Source organism: Neodiprion lecontei, chromosome 5, assembly GCF_021901455.1.
Source record: "Neodiprion lecontei isolate iyNeoLeco1 chromosome 5, iyNeoLeco1.1, whole genome shotgun sequence".
NCBI classification, from domain to species: domain Eukaryota; kingdom Metazoa; phylum Arthropoda; class Insecta; order Hymenoptera; family Diprionidae; genus Neodiprion; species Neodiprion lecontei.
Window position 1 is genome coordinate 28,713,623 of NC_060264.1, and position 14,521 is coordinate 28,728,143.

The 14,521-nt window shown below is 34.9% G+C and overlaps 2 protein-coding genes across 9 annotated transcripts; both read left to right on the forward strand.

Moving 5' to 3' along the window:
• The first annotated feature begins 215 nt into the window (after positions 1–215).
• LOC124294485 lies at positions 216–5,145 on the forward strand. Its single transcript, XM_046739720.1, has 3 exons — positions 216–366; positions 549–696; positions 852–5,145. Exon 3 carries the CDS (start codon positions 931–933, stop codon positions 2,170–2,172), a length of 1,242 nt encoding a protein of 413 aa, XP_046595676.1. The 5' UTR covers positions 216–366; positions 549–696; positions 852–930; the 3' UTR covers positions 2,173–5,145.
• Positions 5,146–5,910: 765 nt separating this feature from the next.
• LOC107219188 (DCN1-like protein 4) lies at positions 5,911–14,442 on the forward strand. Of its 8 annotated transcripts, none has more exons than XM_015657330.2 (5): positions 5,911–6,072; positions 6,796–7,046; positions 12,309–12,675; positions 12,790–12,997; positions 13,343–14,442. In XM_015657330.2, exons 1-5 carry the CDS (start codon positions 5,911–5,913, stop codon positions 13,426–13,428), a joined length of 1,074 nt encoding a protein of 357 aa, XP_015512816.1. In that variant the 3' UTR covers positions 13,429–14,442. The 8 variants fall into 8 exon arrangements, with proteins under 8 accessions (XP_015512816.1, XP_046595678.1, XP_015512817.1 ...); XM_046739722.1 differs by lacking the exon at positions 5,911–6,072 and adding an exon at positions 6,332–6,448; XM_015657331.2 differs by lacking the exon at positions 5,911–6,072 and adding an exon at positions 6,494–6,656.
• Positions 14,443–14,521: the final 79 nt, after the last annotated feature.

Below are 14,521 nucleotides of genomic sequence, written 5' to 3' on the forward strand. Positions count from 1 at the left end.
TACGCATGCGCGTGACTAATGTTTTTTGATTTTGTAATAATTTTTGGTCGTGGTCACTGATCTCTATATAACACAGATCAGTGCCTGAACTCGACAGCACAAATGAGATAAAAGATTGTTGACAGCACTGGGAGCTAATTTCGGAACGCACCCATGGAAAATGGGAAAAGTGTCCTAGGAAAACCATACTTCCAGAACGCTCTCGGTATTAGATTTCAGAACGGAATCGGAACAATTTTCTAAGTCTCATAGGAAGCGTTGGCTAAAAAATTAAAAGACGCTTACCCCTTTCATACTTAGTCTAGAAACGTTTACAATCGTTTCTAAAAGGATTGTTAGCAAATTTCTGTGAGCAGTACTCGGCGGGTAAGTGTGCCTGGGGCCATAAGGAGCCATATTAGCGATCAGGTCGATTTTTTACCGCTGAAAGTTAACACGCAATTCGCAAGCACTCAAAATCCTTTTAACGTAACTGCTTTAACAGCTTTACTCAACGCATAAAGCAATGAATTAGTCGAATTTAACTAATGATATCGCTTTGTGTTAAGGCGTGACTGAAAATCTTGATAAGTCTATGGGGAATACACAACTTCTCGCGCCGTGGAAAAAACCGGGGGAATCCCATCAGTCTTACGACACTTGATCACATCATTGCAGAGTGGCGGTATAGGAGGGAAACGAGAAGCCTGGCCAATTGTGAGCCCGCGTCTTTGCTCATTCCACGCTTAGTTCTTATCGTAGTACTCGTAAACGATATTTTCTGTCCTACAAGAAGGTGGTAGAATAGCGAAATAACTATTTAAAAGTAGTGATTGTTCTTTTAATATTGTGACATTGTTTATTTCAATTAGAAAAAAATCAGTGAAAGTACTAGAAACAGCACCAGCATTGAAGAAATAGCCACAAAGTCACTGACGAAGACAAAGGAACATGGCATCTGCGGACGATCAATTGGAAGATCCTCTCGATTTTGAGACTCCGGAGATTGAGATCAAGTTAACGGAAATGAAGACAGCACGATATTTTACGATAACAACCGACAGCTACATATCGTTGTGCTCTCGCGTTTACGCTGCACTGTGCGCTGAAAACCCAGAATTTTCTGCCAATTTCTCAGAATCAGTTTTTCAATATTATGCTGTCATTCATTTGTGGATGCGGTTTGCAGCGGTTCTTCCTAATTCGATGCAGAGGACATCACATCAGTTTCTGGCTGAAATGTACAAGCTAAACAACGAATCATGGCACGTACCCAAGCCATTGCTAACATATTTGAAGGGAATTGGAAATTTTCGTGATGTTGACAATTGCGAGAGACAGTTTCAGTTGCCAGTATTACCAACCCATGAATCCATCGGTGGAGTCAAATACACATTTGGAAAAATAAACGCCAATACACATCACTCTTATGAAGCTTTTCCAGCCCCTGGAATTGCGGCTCTGCGCATACAGGCTGATATTAAGTACACAGAAAATGTTTGTAATGAAAATTTATTTTGGGATTTACCTGATGATCTTCGTCCGGATGTAATAGATTCTCGTGTAAAATCTTGTAATCCAACTAAAAACCTTTTGGGTTGGGCTCCTGCACAAGAACTGACCTCTAAACAATTGGACCTATGTCAGGGGCTGGATATGAATGAATTTCTAAGCAACAAGGTTTCAACTTTAAGCTCGCATACCCTTGAGCTGTTACGATCAATTTCTAATTACCTGTGCCCTAAAAAAGAGGAAGATGATAGTGACTGTTCGCTGTGCCAAACTTTCGATACTCTTCCTCAGAATGGCTCACTAGTTCAGGGAACATTTGTTGAAAAACATGATAAATTCGTCAAATTCGATAGGTCTGCCATGTATTGCGATGGAAATATATCCTTACGTTCCCAGTTTATGCTGAATGATGATTTGGCTAAGAGTGCAATAATTTCGGGATATCGGATGATTAAAGATTCAATCGGTGATAGACATTGTTGGTCTTGCTATGATTATGACGAGTACACAAATGTTCCCGTTAATTGGATTCGTTCTCGAAACATGGTCTACACGTTTGACTCCACTGAAAAATTTTATGAGATAAGATATATCAGCGCATGTATCTCGAAGAGAATTTTGCAAAATGTATGCATCTTAAACAGCATGATCAACGATAGCACATGGAGCATATACGAATAGAAAAGGAAAACAAAACAGAATATTTCTGTGACATACTTACACAAATGTTTTTCTTTGCATCTTATAAGTTTTTTTTGTAATATTTCATATATGTGCATTCATGTTTTTGTTCTGTTTCTATTTTTGTTACGTAACATAGTCTTCGTTAATGCAAGAATTAAATTTTTATTGAAATTTTCAAGGTGCGTACAAGTTGACGCATGGAGAAGAAAAGACCTTTTATATGAAAAATGACATGCCAGTTGCTTCTGTATCCATTGAGTATCTAATTTCTGAAAGACAGCTGTCTAGGTAAACTTGATGCAGTTTCGCTAAGTGAATTTATGCGTACCTTGTTAATTATTTATTATTATTATTTTTCTATCCTTTTAATATTTTCATTTCTATCATTGTATTATTTCTTAGGGATTGACTATTTGAAAAAGCAAGTAGGATTGTCATACTGAAGTCAATGAAATGAGGATACTACCTGTTTGTATGTATTTCTAATGGCGAAAAATTTTTGTTTGAAAAAAAGTAATTAATAAATACTTTGACCGTCCTGAAAATTACTACAATAAATCAGAACCACATTGTGTCATCAGATGCCTCATTAGTTTAAGGAATGTTTCTTGAAAAACGTGATAAATTCTACAAATTCGATAGATCAACAATGTACTGTGATGGAATTTTATCCATGCTCAACATACAGACTTAATCGAAAACTGACTACCAGTGCCTTAATTTCGGGATACCGGATGGCTAAAGAATCAGTTGCAGATAGATATAATTGGTGTTGCTATATATGACTTTGCCAACTACAAACAAGTTCCGGAATCATGGATTCGTACTTGAAATTCTATTTACACGTTGGGCAATGTTGGAAGATTGAATGAAACGATGTATACTACAGCATCTGTTTCAAGCAGAATAACACAAAATGACTGCATTCTGAAGACTATGATAAAATCGAATGAGAAGTAGAATATTTGCCAGTAATAAGAGAGAAGAAAATGTATTTCTCCATTCTTTTCATATGCCTTACACACATCAACGATTCTGATTTTTTAAATTTTATTCTCATGAAGATTTTGACATCCTTTTTTATGATAATATTAATATTTGCGATCTTACGATTACTTTCTATTTCATTTTAATGCATTTTGCATGTTTTAATCTTACTCCTTTATTTTTATGTTAACATTGTTATAATTTCTTAAAATATTGGTACATTGTTAAATTTGGTTCATTCAAACTTTCCTGTTAATAATGCCAGAAACACCGATGGACATTTTGAAAAGGGAGTATCGATATTTTTCTTTCGTAGCTGTATATTTTTTCTATTAATTAAACATTTGCCCTAATTTTAAAAGTAGTAATAATTCTCCACCATAGATCTCGTGGTAACAAAAGAATTTAGGGCAACTAAATTTCAGTGTGTTGTGTAATTATTTTGGGAGCTTTCCAGCAACGACACAGAGCGACACTGTGTCGAACATGGTGCTATCCAACAACGACACAGTCGGACACAGCTGCGGAGCATGGTTGGACACTGTGTCGGATTCATTGCTGCCAATTTTTTAGTTAGAGATTTTATTTTCGACGCATGGTATTGTTTATATTTATTTATTAAATGCGATGATAATCTACACGCGTTTCACAAATGTTTTTTTTTTCCTAGAGCGCTCAGTGTTCCTAGATTTTTCGTATAATGCATGAGCGGACTCTATCTGCCACCAGCACCAAGGCACAGTGTTCGACCGTGTAACACAGTGTCACACTGTGTCTCCTTGCTAGAAAGCTCCCTTTAAATGTAGAGTTTCCCGTGCAGGATATTTTTCACAGCAATTGCTTGTCTATATGAATTCACTCATTGTCAGTTGTTCTTTAATTTGCAGAATTCCAACTTTCATGTAAAACCTGTAAAAATTGGATAAACGTTGCGCAATTGTACAATTCTCTGAACGTTGTTCATTAGAAACACGTATCCCGTGGCAAATCAGGTATAGGTTTTTGTCGACTTTGATTATTGCGCATGGCAGATCTCTGTCGTGGTTCTCAACTATCCAGATAATGCAATTTCCTTGTCATGCCGATCAGTGTTGCCAACAAGTACCATAATTATGCAATCGTACCATATATTTATCTCACGTACCCGTAGATGTATGTATGTGCCATAATGTGACCATTTCACAATTTATCCTATTCGATAGATGGAAATATTAACTAGTAGACTGGCGCACCAATTATTTGTTTCTTGTGGCTTTTTCAATGATTGTAATAAAAATTGAGTAGGTAATTACAGAAATCTGCAATGCCCCCACGTATCTCTCTCTCCCTGTCGAACTTCGGAAAACCGCACATAGAGCAATTCTATGCACGGTAGACTAAATTCCAGCTGACACGACGCATCACGTATAAATTGAAAGCCTATGGTACAAATGCCTTACATTTTGTTTGGCGTGCTACGTAGCGGTAGCGAGATGAAACAATACATAACTAAAAATTGACGGCCGATGAATTCGTGGATCAGCATCGTGTCGTAGCCAGCATCACTGGAAATAACTTTCCGGGTATTTGAGACGGGGGACGGTCAAGGGATAGTGGCAACTCGGCGGCTAACGTTTAATCAACGAAGTACAAAGGATTAAAATAAAAAACAAAAGAACACGTGAACACGCATATCATATATCATAATGAACGGTTATCGAAAGCATTTAATTTCACCAGGAAAAAAAGAACGAAATTAAAATGTCGAAACCATTCTTCTGAAACAATAATGTTTACTTTATTCATGCATAATATGTTCACACGTATGCCACATAAATCTCGTCAAATTAACAGATCCCAAACACTAGTCGCTCCGATGTGGTGCGAGTAGCTAACCGCGTGCATTCGGTCCCAGTTCACAGTATACACGTTTCAATTTCAGTCTCCAGAGGCAGGTGGGAGAGTCAGCAGTCTCCTTTACAGTCGTGTGGACTTGTGCACACCCAGATCAAATCAAAATTTAAAATATTTATATATATAATTTTCACGAGTATTTAATCTATTACGAGGAGAGAATATACATGGAATCGAAGCTATATCTTGACAGACGTGAAATTTTCATCTAACTGTCAATTCTTCCGTATTCGAACAGAGCTCCCAAGGGTTGAGTATATGAAAAAACAAAAAAAAAAAAACGAACGTTTCTTAAAACCTCACGGACCAAGAGCCTCCCCCCCCCCCTAATCGACCCGCCGACGCCGCCCCATCTCGTTCAATTTCCAATTTCCAAATCGCAACACGCTACCCGAGTCGCGTTGCTCTACAACTTGATATACAGGATACGCGAGTCAGCTGTTTGATGCGTTGATCAGCTTAGCTTATGTCATACATATTTTCGGTATTTCGCTGTAGTTGTCTCAGAGTTCAAGCCTTTTTACCTTCTCATTTTTCTAAAAAATAAAAAAAAAAGAAAGAAAAATATATATAAACAAACACACATACATATGGGTACATATTGCTGGGAAGAGGAATAAAGCCTTCCACGGGAGAAACGAGGAGTTAAAAGAAGAAAAAAACTCCTACAGACGTACGGAGTAAAGAAATTAGGGGATTAACGGAAAGAAAAAAAAAAAAAAAAGTCGAGAAGCATATAAAACAAAAACAGAAGAGTTAAAAGATCAAGGAAAAGAAAAGAATTACCTTGTATATTTTGTATAAGAAAGAAAGTAACGTCGGGTTATCGCGTGCGTACCCTGTGATGATACATTGATGAATCTAACCTCAATATTCTCAAACAATATCGCGGAGGTAAGAGAGCCAGAAGAGGATAGCAGCAGCACTACCAGCAGCTACTACGAAACCAACTACATTACAGATCAGCTGAGCTCTTTTAGTCTATCCAGCGACACGCGGCCTCTCGATAATTATCAGGTAAGGATATTTGACTTCAATATATTACCCCTTCTTTTCCCCTTACCGTAATGACTCGATCTAATAGATTCGTACGAGATCTTATCGTATTCATCTAATAGCTTTGTACATGTTCTATAAAAATGTGTTGATATTGAGACATGTAGACAGGTTACCCGTTCACCTGTTCACGCGCGTGAAAATCTCGCTTCACGGTCCGCGAGATTCCGTGCTTCTCGCATTTCCTTGTTACCTGCAAATCTTGACTCTATTAGGAAAACTTTTATTACTCATCCGTTCGTTTAACATTGATAATCTGTGACTCAAGCTCAAGGACAGTTTCCAAGGTCGATTCAACTCGTCTTTATGTTTATCCTGTCGTGCTGATCTGTCAAAAGTAATCAAAACTTCACAACCTCAATTGTCTTTCATCCTCGAAGTAATGATCAGTTCTTATGTGGATACAATTTTTTTTGGCAGACGGTTTGGAGTCGAGTCATTGCTGTCGTTTTATTTGAGTTGGGAAATTGTATTGGAAAATTTTTTCATATAGATTTATATCAAACTGCTGACAAAAATTTTGCTTATCGTCCACTATGTCTGAGGTTTGAAACTTCTTTTCTGAATATCTGTTCCCCTTTTGTTAAATTTATTCCCTACCGAGACTTGATGTTTCTTGCTATCATTACAATTGATATCAACAAATGGGATGATGACTAACCTTGATATTTAAAAAAATTTCAGACACCCTGGGAGCAATCTCAACAAGGGTCTCACACCGAGCTAGGGGAAGGAAGCGGAGGCAGAAAGCCCAACGAGGGGGGACAAGACCAAGGCCAGTTACTGGGGGCCGGAGGGATGCCTCGCAGTAAGCGGAGAGCGCCCTCCAGCACAAGTCATCACCATCATCACCATTCAACATCAGAAATGGCGCCGAGTGCACACGAAGAAGGAATGGCAAGGCATCCTACAAAAAGGCTCAGGCACACTGCGAAGTGAGTTATTTTATTTTAACGTAAGGTGCGTGTGAAAAATTATAATGCAGTAAATATATTATTCCGTTACCAATGAGGCAAATATGTATTTCGGCAAGATGTGACTGTTCATATCTTGTTCATCTTTTCTGGTTTTTGTTTATTGTTGCTTCAATTTCTTGCTCCTTTATTTTCAATAAGGTGTAGTCAATGAACGATGTGTCAGAATGTTTTTGAATCGTGAGTTGTAAGCTGAATAAGCAGTACGAAACGTTGGCAACAAATCTACAAAAAACTTATCATAAAGTAAAAATCTGTTGGGCCATCAAATTTTTATATTCATTGATGAATTTCAATTTCAAAGTATCAGTTATAATAGTTATACTTTTAGTTTTATAAAATGGTTGAGATTTTTTTCTGGTGCAGTTACTATGATCTTTGATTTTTTTGTCATCTCTGAATTGCTTGTATTTGAATGAATTGTCGGTGATAATATTGTGAAAAAAAAGGGAAATGCTACAATTTCCTTACCTGCCACCTTTTGATATAAATCTACATGATGGTAGAGCTTTAATTTTCGGAATTATCGAAAAAGGTGAAACGTAAATTTAAGAATAGCTTCGTCGTATCCTCCACTTTGCACAAACGCGGTTTGATTTTTTGAATTTCATTGAGTAACAATTGTCGGGAAAATTTAAAAGAAATATGCCACCGAAGTCTTCTGCTCATGAAACTAACACAAGACATGCTCTATTCAATGGAGACTGTGAATAATTTCAGTTTCATTTCCATCAAAACATTCGTCTTATTTCCATCGTGTGCTGTTATTTTTCTCATCATTTATAACAAAACGCAAAGATTGTCCTTGGTAATTAAAATATTCATACACATCTTCCAAAAGCTTGTTGAAACGTTATTTACGCATACATAGTGGCATAGGTGATAATTTGAATGTCTGTAGATAATAATTTTAGATAATTCGTTTTCAGATTGTATCTTTTTCACTCCACATGACGATTAGATAAGATTGGAAATGTATGTATTTGTCGGGTATGTATGTGTACACTAGCGTCGATGTGTGTAGCAAGGTGAAAGTTTTGTATAAGTCATCCATTGAGCAGTCAGCTGATCATTCTGTGCAGCCATCTGTGTCAGTCGTAGAGCCGAGTTGATAAAAGTTTTAATGAATCGAAAAAAAATTTTACGTTTCATTTTTTTTCACTTTTCTTCTTATTACTTATCGGATGTGTGAATCTATGCATACATGTTAATTATAATTGAACTGAAATATTTTTAACTCCGATATAAAAATATAAAAAAACAACCACAATAATAACATGCAAGAAATGTGTACGTTCGCGTTGCATAAATAACAATTCAGTTTGTCGCCGTCACTGTCATCGTTGTCATGATGATCGTTGTACTTAGTGAATCTAACGTATCTTCTACTGTTGGTCGCAAATTGCAAGATAGTCGCAAGTGAAGTATTACGTTCAGTGTCAAAAATTTCAAAACCACACTATCAACGCGAATGAAAAAAATGAAAGCACTGATGTAATTATAATCACGATTACTATATTTAATTTCTATAACTATTTTATAAGTAAGAAAGAATGATATTTGATCATTTTATTGATGACAAGAAAACGTATATTCGTTCGGGAACGAAGATACATTTATTCAGATTTATGGATAAATTTTTTCATTGCACATTACGTTACAGTTACTCGAATTATTGTTCCCCATAATATAAATCTATTCAAATTTAGCAACGACGAAGAAGTTTTGCAAATATTTTTCTTGGTTATTATCATTTAACAGAGACCAGTCATGTCATTGATAAAATGCCTTTGTTATCAAGAACGAATTGCGTCACAACTGAAACAATTATAGTTATGAAAGAATTTTTTACTTATTTTTTTTTTTTTTTTTTTCTCAATAAAACCCAGATGCTATCATCTCAGGTATACTCAATTTGCCATTAAATAAATGACACTTCTTATCTCTCGCTGCGCCATTGTTGTGTTGCATCGGTATTCGGACTGAACGCTATAACTGTCATCTGTTTAACATTGTACAGTCCTTGAGAAATAGTAACGAGTAATTGTGATTGAGCAAGCTTGTTCACATGATTGTATTTAGTAATTTATAATGTTACATGTAAAAACACTTGTTCAGTGTGTATCTCTTTATTACTCGTTGCTATCAAACGGCTACTCATTACCTCTCGGACATCTTTCGCCAGCTTTATGTGTATGCGTGCATTATGGCAATGTGTTGAGAAAAGAAAGCGCATCGTATTCTGGACGTTTTCATTGCACAGAAAAATTCTGCGACACTCAACAACAGCCAACAAACTTTTGATTAGGGCGATGTTTGATCTTCTCAATGCTACAGGGTAACCTAATGTTTCAATTTTATTCGTCTCACATATATTTAATAAATTCTTATTGCCAAAAAATTAAATAAAATGATACGAGAAGAGAATGTAATTGGAAACAGAGAGAATTAAACTTATGTCTGTGTATGAGGTTTTTTTGACTATTGCATCAGCCTGATATACGCGCGCAAATGTAATCCAAACTGACTTCTTTTTTTTGCACTAAAAATTATAACATCACAGTTGGTAACGTTAATGTAAGAAAACGTTAGAAGCAGAATTATTATTTTACATTTTTACATGTCTCTGAAGGGGTTGAGGCTGTAAAGTATGAGTATATGTTGGTCTATTACTGTTTACTGAAGTCCAAACAGTTCTTAAGTTGTAAAATGACGAAGTTTCCCTAAAAAAGGATTTTTCCATTAACGATACAAACTTCAACCTTATTAAAAATTGAATTGTTTCTCACTGACAATCATTCATAGTGCAAACTATATTTCTTTCTTTTTTATTCAGTGATTTTTTTTTGGGTAAATTTGCTTTCTGAACGTCGGATGTTGTTATCTCTTCCTTTTTTGTAAGCATGAAATTTTCAACATTGCTGTTGACGCATGCATTTCGTTTTGGTACGTTTTCTTTTAGAATATTTTTAAAAAGATTTAATTTCTCATAAAGACTGCAGAGCATCACAAGTAATTATCACCACAGTGACACTAAATTTAAATTCAGCCTTGATTTAAAAGAAACCTGTTTCAGACATTTGGTAATTTACAAATGACACTATTCATATGCTCATAGACTTGAAAATTATGTTACAATCATAAGAGATTGACTGTCGAATTGCTCCTGGTATTATCATTCGATTTGTTTTCATATAGAAATGATCACACAAATTATCTACTATATTTTTTAACCCTGGAAAACGGAGACGTAAAATAAAAGAGTGTTGAGATCGGTGTCCTTATGTCCGAATTGGCCTTTTGGCACAGACTTCTTTCTCTAAGCGTATACGGGTTCCTCAATTCGTTTACCAATAGCCTTGACATAAGAAGTATGCGTGGAGCTGACGACGAGGTTGTCTTGCACGTGGTCACAATCACACGCATGCATGCCTATACATATACGTATAGCTAATACAGGCAGACGGTTAGCCAATTCGAAAATAGACATCTCTTACCCCCACCGTGCAATTAACGGCAGTCTGTCTTTTTCTCCCGTCTGCGTTTGTCCGTTTCACAGATTTTCTGTACATAAATACATATGAATATAAGAATATAAGTGGGTGGTGGACATTTGTGTTTTACACTACTTAATATTAAACAAATCTAAGAAAAACTAAAAGACAAAGTCAACTAAAATGAGACAATTACTGCAAGTCATCAGGTATCATAGATTTCTAAACAAACTATTCAATTTGTGCCACTAAAGCGACGGGGGAAGCCATAAATTATTTTTTAAATTATTGTTATTTGATATATTTTAAATAGCAAAATCCTTTTAAATTTTTAGATGTAATGACAGCAAGTAACGTATTTCAAAATATTTCATTTACAATTTCTTAACATTTATTCGCAAGATTAAATGAAATGTAAAAGTGTCATAGCTGATTTTTTAAACTGTTGTAACAGTTCGAAGTTATGAAAGACTCTAAAACAAACATAGTTGAATAGTTATATTCACATCCTTTTAAAACTTCATAATTTCAGTGCTTTCTGACCGCAGTTAATTACAAACGAATTTAAACAATCAAAGGAATCTAGAAAAAATTCGGTGTAGATTTTGTACTGTATTTTAATGTCTTGAGTCGTCTCTACTTCGAGGCCGTTACATCACACACAACCATACATATTAAAACTTTTCGTTGATCAGAATAGGTAGTGTATCTGAGTCATTTGGCACACATTGGAGTTTGTGCTCTGTCGGATGTAGAACAGAACTTGGCTTGGTTCGGCGTAAACAATATTGTGATATTGTTTTTAACCTGTTAAAGGTTCGGTAAAATATTTTGAATAGTGTTAATTTCAGTTGCACTGAACCTAACGGTCTATGTGAATTTCTTCATCAGGAAATAAACAAAAATATATATTGACATAGCGTTAATAAATCTAATCAATACATCGAAGAAACAACAGTGTCACAGTGTATGGATGTCGAGAGGTTCGTTTAATAATTATTTTGCCGTTAGAATATTAACAGCGAATTTTTGTTTCTTGTTTTTTCCGTCGACTTTAATACTTATAATGCTTTTAACGAGATTGAATTATAGATCATACAGTTCAAATGTATATCTACCTTTTTTTTTTTAAATATATATCTAGAAGAATACATAGTTGGATGTTAATCGTTACTTTGTGAAACCATGCTAACTCAGCAGATCAGTGTGTACTTTGTGTACTGTTTTAAAATTCTAATTGACATTTCCCCTGATATTTGCAGGCACCTCTGTTGGTATTAATTCGGCCACGATTCACAGAGTCTATTAATAAAATTGTCATGAGTCATTTGGAGAATTTTAATGCGTCTGCATTTTTTTTTTTCCATGTCTTTATATTTATATTTTCTCGAAGCAGTCCTTGTTCTTCTTCATCGGCTAGTTATAATAATATATTGTCCAATTGAGCCTCAGATCATACATTTTAATTGTGAAATGTGAAACAGGGAAAATTAATTAGTGAAAAGATCTTACTGAAAAAATGACGAAATCGTCGATACTTCAGACGATTCATTCACTGGTACTGAAAGCCCAAAATATGATACAGGACTATTTTTACAATTAGGCATTTCCGTTTTTCAAGGTCAATTTATATCGATGTGAATTGGATAACTTTTAAACCATTTATACTAAAAAATGCAAGAATTCAGTCTGATATTACAATAATTCAATGATATTTTTATACTTTCAGTGCTAGGCGGTACACAAAGTCAGAAGATGTGTCCAGCGCCTCATCATTTTCACAAAAAAGATGCATTTCGTGGTTCAGGGAGTACACGATGCCAGATGATCCAGATATGCTAGGTCCAGAAGGGATGGAAAAATTTTGTGAAGATATTGGTGTCGAGCCCGAGAATGTGGTGATGCTTGTATTAGCCTACAAAATGAATGCTAGACAGATGGGCTTTTTTACGCTTAGCGAATGGATGAAAGGTCTTTCGGAGTTACAATGCGACTCAATAGCAAAAGTACAACAAAAGCTAGAACACCTAAGAAACTTGCTTAGTGAGGCGCAAACATTTAAGGGGATTTACAGATACGCTTATGACTTTGCTAGGGTAAGTTAAAGTATCCCATAATCGAATTTTGTCAATTTCTTTTTACTTCTCACAGGTCCTGCAACACCTTTACATAGTAATTTCTTTGTGGTAAATTCATTTCTTCTTTTATAGGATAAAGATCAACGTAGTATGGATATGGAAACTGCGAAAGTAATGCTTCAGCTTCTGCTTGGAAAGCATTGGCCGCTTTTTGCTCAATTTGCTCAGTTTTTAGAACAGTCAAAGTACAAAGTTATCAACAAAGATCAGTGGTGCAACATTTTGGAATTTTCACGCACCATCAGTCATGATCTTACAAATTACGATTTAGATGGAGCATGTAAGTACTCGTTGTTCAATATGATAATAAACAAATTGTCAGTTAATTGAGTTATACATATACATATATAAGTCACCGTTTGGATTAAAGTCATATTATTGTAACTTTTCGAACAAAAGATTTTCATGGGTCGAAAAGTTTCATTGATCGAACTGTGACAATATTTTTTTCTCTACATATTCAGTAATTATCGTCTGAGCTAGTATTTGAATCCTAGCAGCTCAGATAATCGACGTTTAATTTTTACCACGTATATTATAAAATGATCACCATGCAATTAACTATAATTATAATATTTGATGTTTTGGTTTTTATTTTATTTTGTTTCATTGTCTGTAATTACAGGGCCAGTAATGCTTGACGAGTTTGTCGAGTGGTTGAAAATTCAACGAGGTGAAGGTGTGACTTCCCTAGAATCGCGAGGTAGCTGAAACAACCAATTGAAATGAGACGAGCTCATAGTCAGACGACAAAAGGCCCTCACCAAACTTAAATGAACCCTCCTTTCCTTGTCCCCCCTCCCAATACAATAATACGTTTTTGTGAGTTAAAAAAAAAAATTTTGAATTCTTTGCTAAATTAAATTCTGGCTTGTTCAAAAGTAAAGTGTTTCAGTTGTTATTACTATCACATATTTGTATGTTCATTAATATACGTAGTGGTACTCTTACTTTCATTATTTCTTTTTCTGTTTTGCATCTATTATACTTCAAGATTATTTCTAAACTTTTTTCTGTATCTATAAAATAGATCACAACCACCTGCGAGTACGAACAGCATACACGTATACATATACAGTCCACTCGAAGCTGACTCTGAAGCGTATAGTACATAGTGTATTCAACTCGAATAATTTTAAAATTTAATTCCACGACGTATGTATAATACTATTAATATTTAATAAAAACAAAAAAATAATAATAGAATATAATAATGATAACAATAACGACGATAAATAAGTAAATAATAACGTTAATTGCAGACTGAACGAAGTAGCGATATTACTGTGATGATTCTTCGTTATTACAATTTATTGAACGGAAAATACTGATCCTAAAAAGAAAAAAAAAAGAAAATAAACTTAACAAAAATCATACGGTTTGACTTTAATAATCTCGTTGTAATAATAACAGTAAAGATAACAATAATAATAATATTAATGATGAAATTTTAATTACTACTCTAGTGTAATATTCATCGAGTAACATGAAGTGATTTAGAATTTTAGAAATTTTGATGATACAATGATGTTACACGTCATTGAAGTTTCGTTCACTCAACATCTATTTCGTGATTCTGTTCTGAGCAGCTCGAGTGTTCGAGACTCTTACATGCCATAGGTTTTATTAATTGAAAATATTTTTAAGAATGAAATCTGCGTAGAATACATCAAGCCAACAAAGCATAATTACCCGGATTCTTTTTGTTTGGGTTAGCAAGAAAAAGATAATAAAAGGTGGAATGAATAGCAACAAAACGTTGTTATTGGGCGTGAATCAATGTTTGTTAATTAAACAAGTCGAT

Coding starts and splice junctions, on each gene's coding strand:
- LOC124294485 (XM_046739720.1), top strand. CDS start 931: ATGGCATCTGCGGACGATCAATTGGAAGATCCTCTCGATTTTGAGACT.
- LOC107219188 (XM_015657330.2), top strand. CDS start 5,911: ATGAATCTAACCTCAATATTCTCAAACAATATCGCGGAGGTAAGAGAG. Junction 6,073..6,795: donor GGCCTCTCGATAATTATCAG/GTAAGGATATTT, acceptor AAAAAATTTCAG/ACACCCTGGGAGCAATCTCA. Junction 12,676..12,789: donor ACGCTTATGACTTTGCTAGG/GTAAGTTAAAGT, acceptor CTTCTTTTATAG/GATAAAGATCAACGTAGTAT.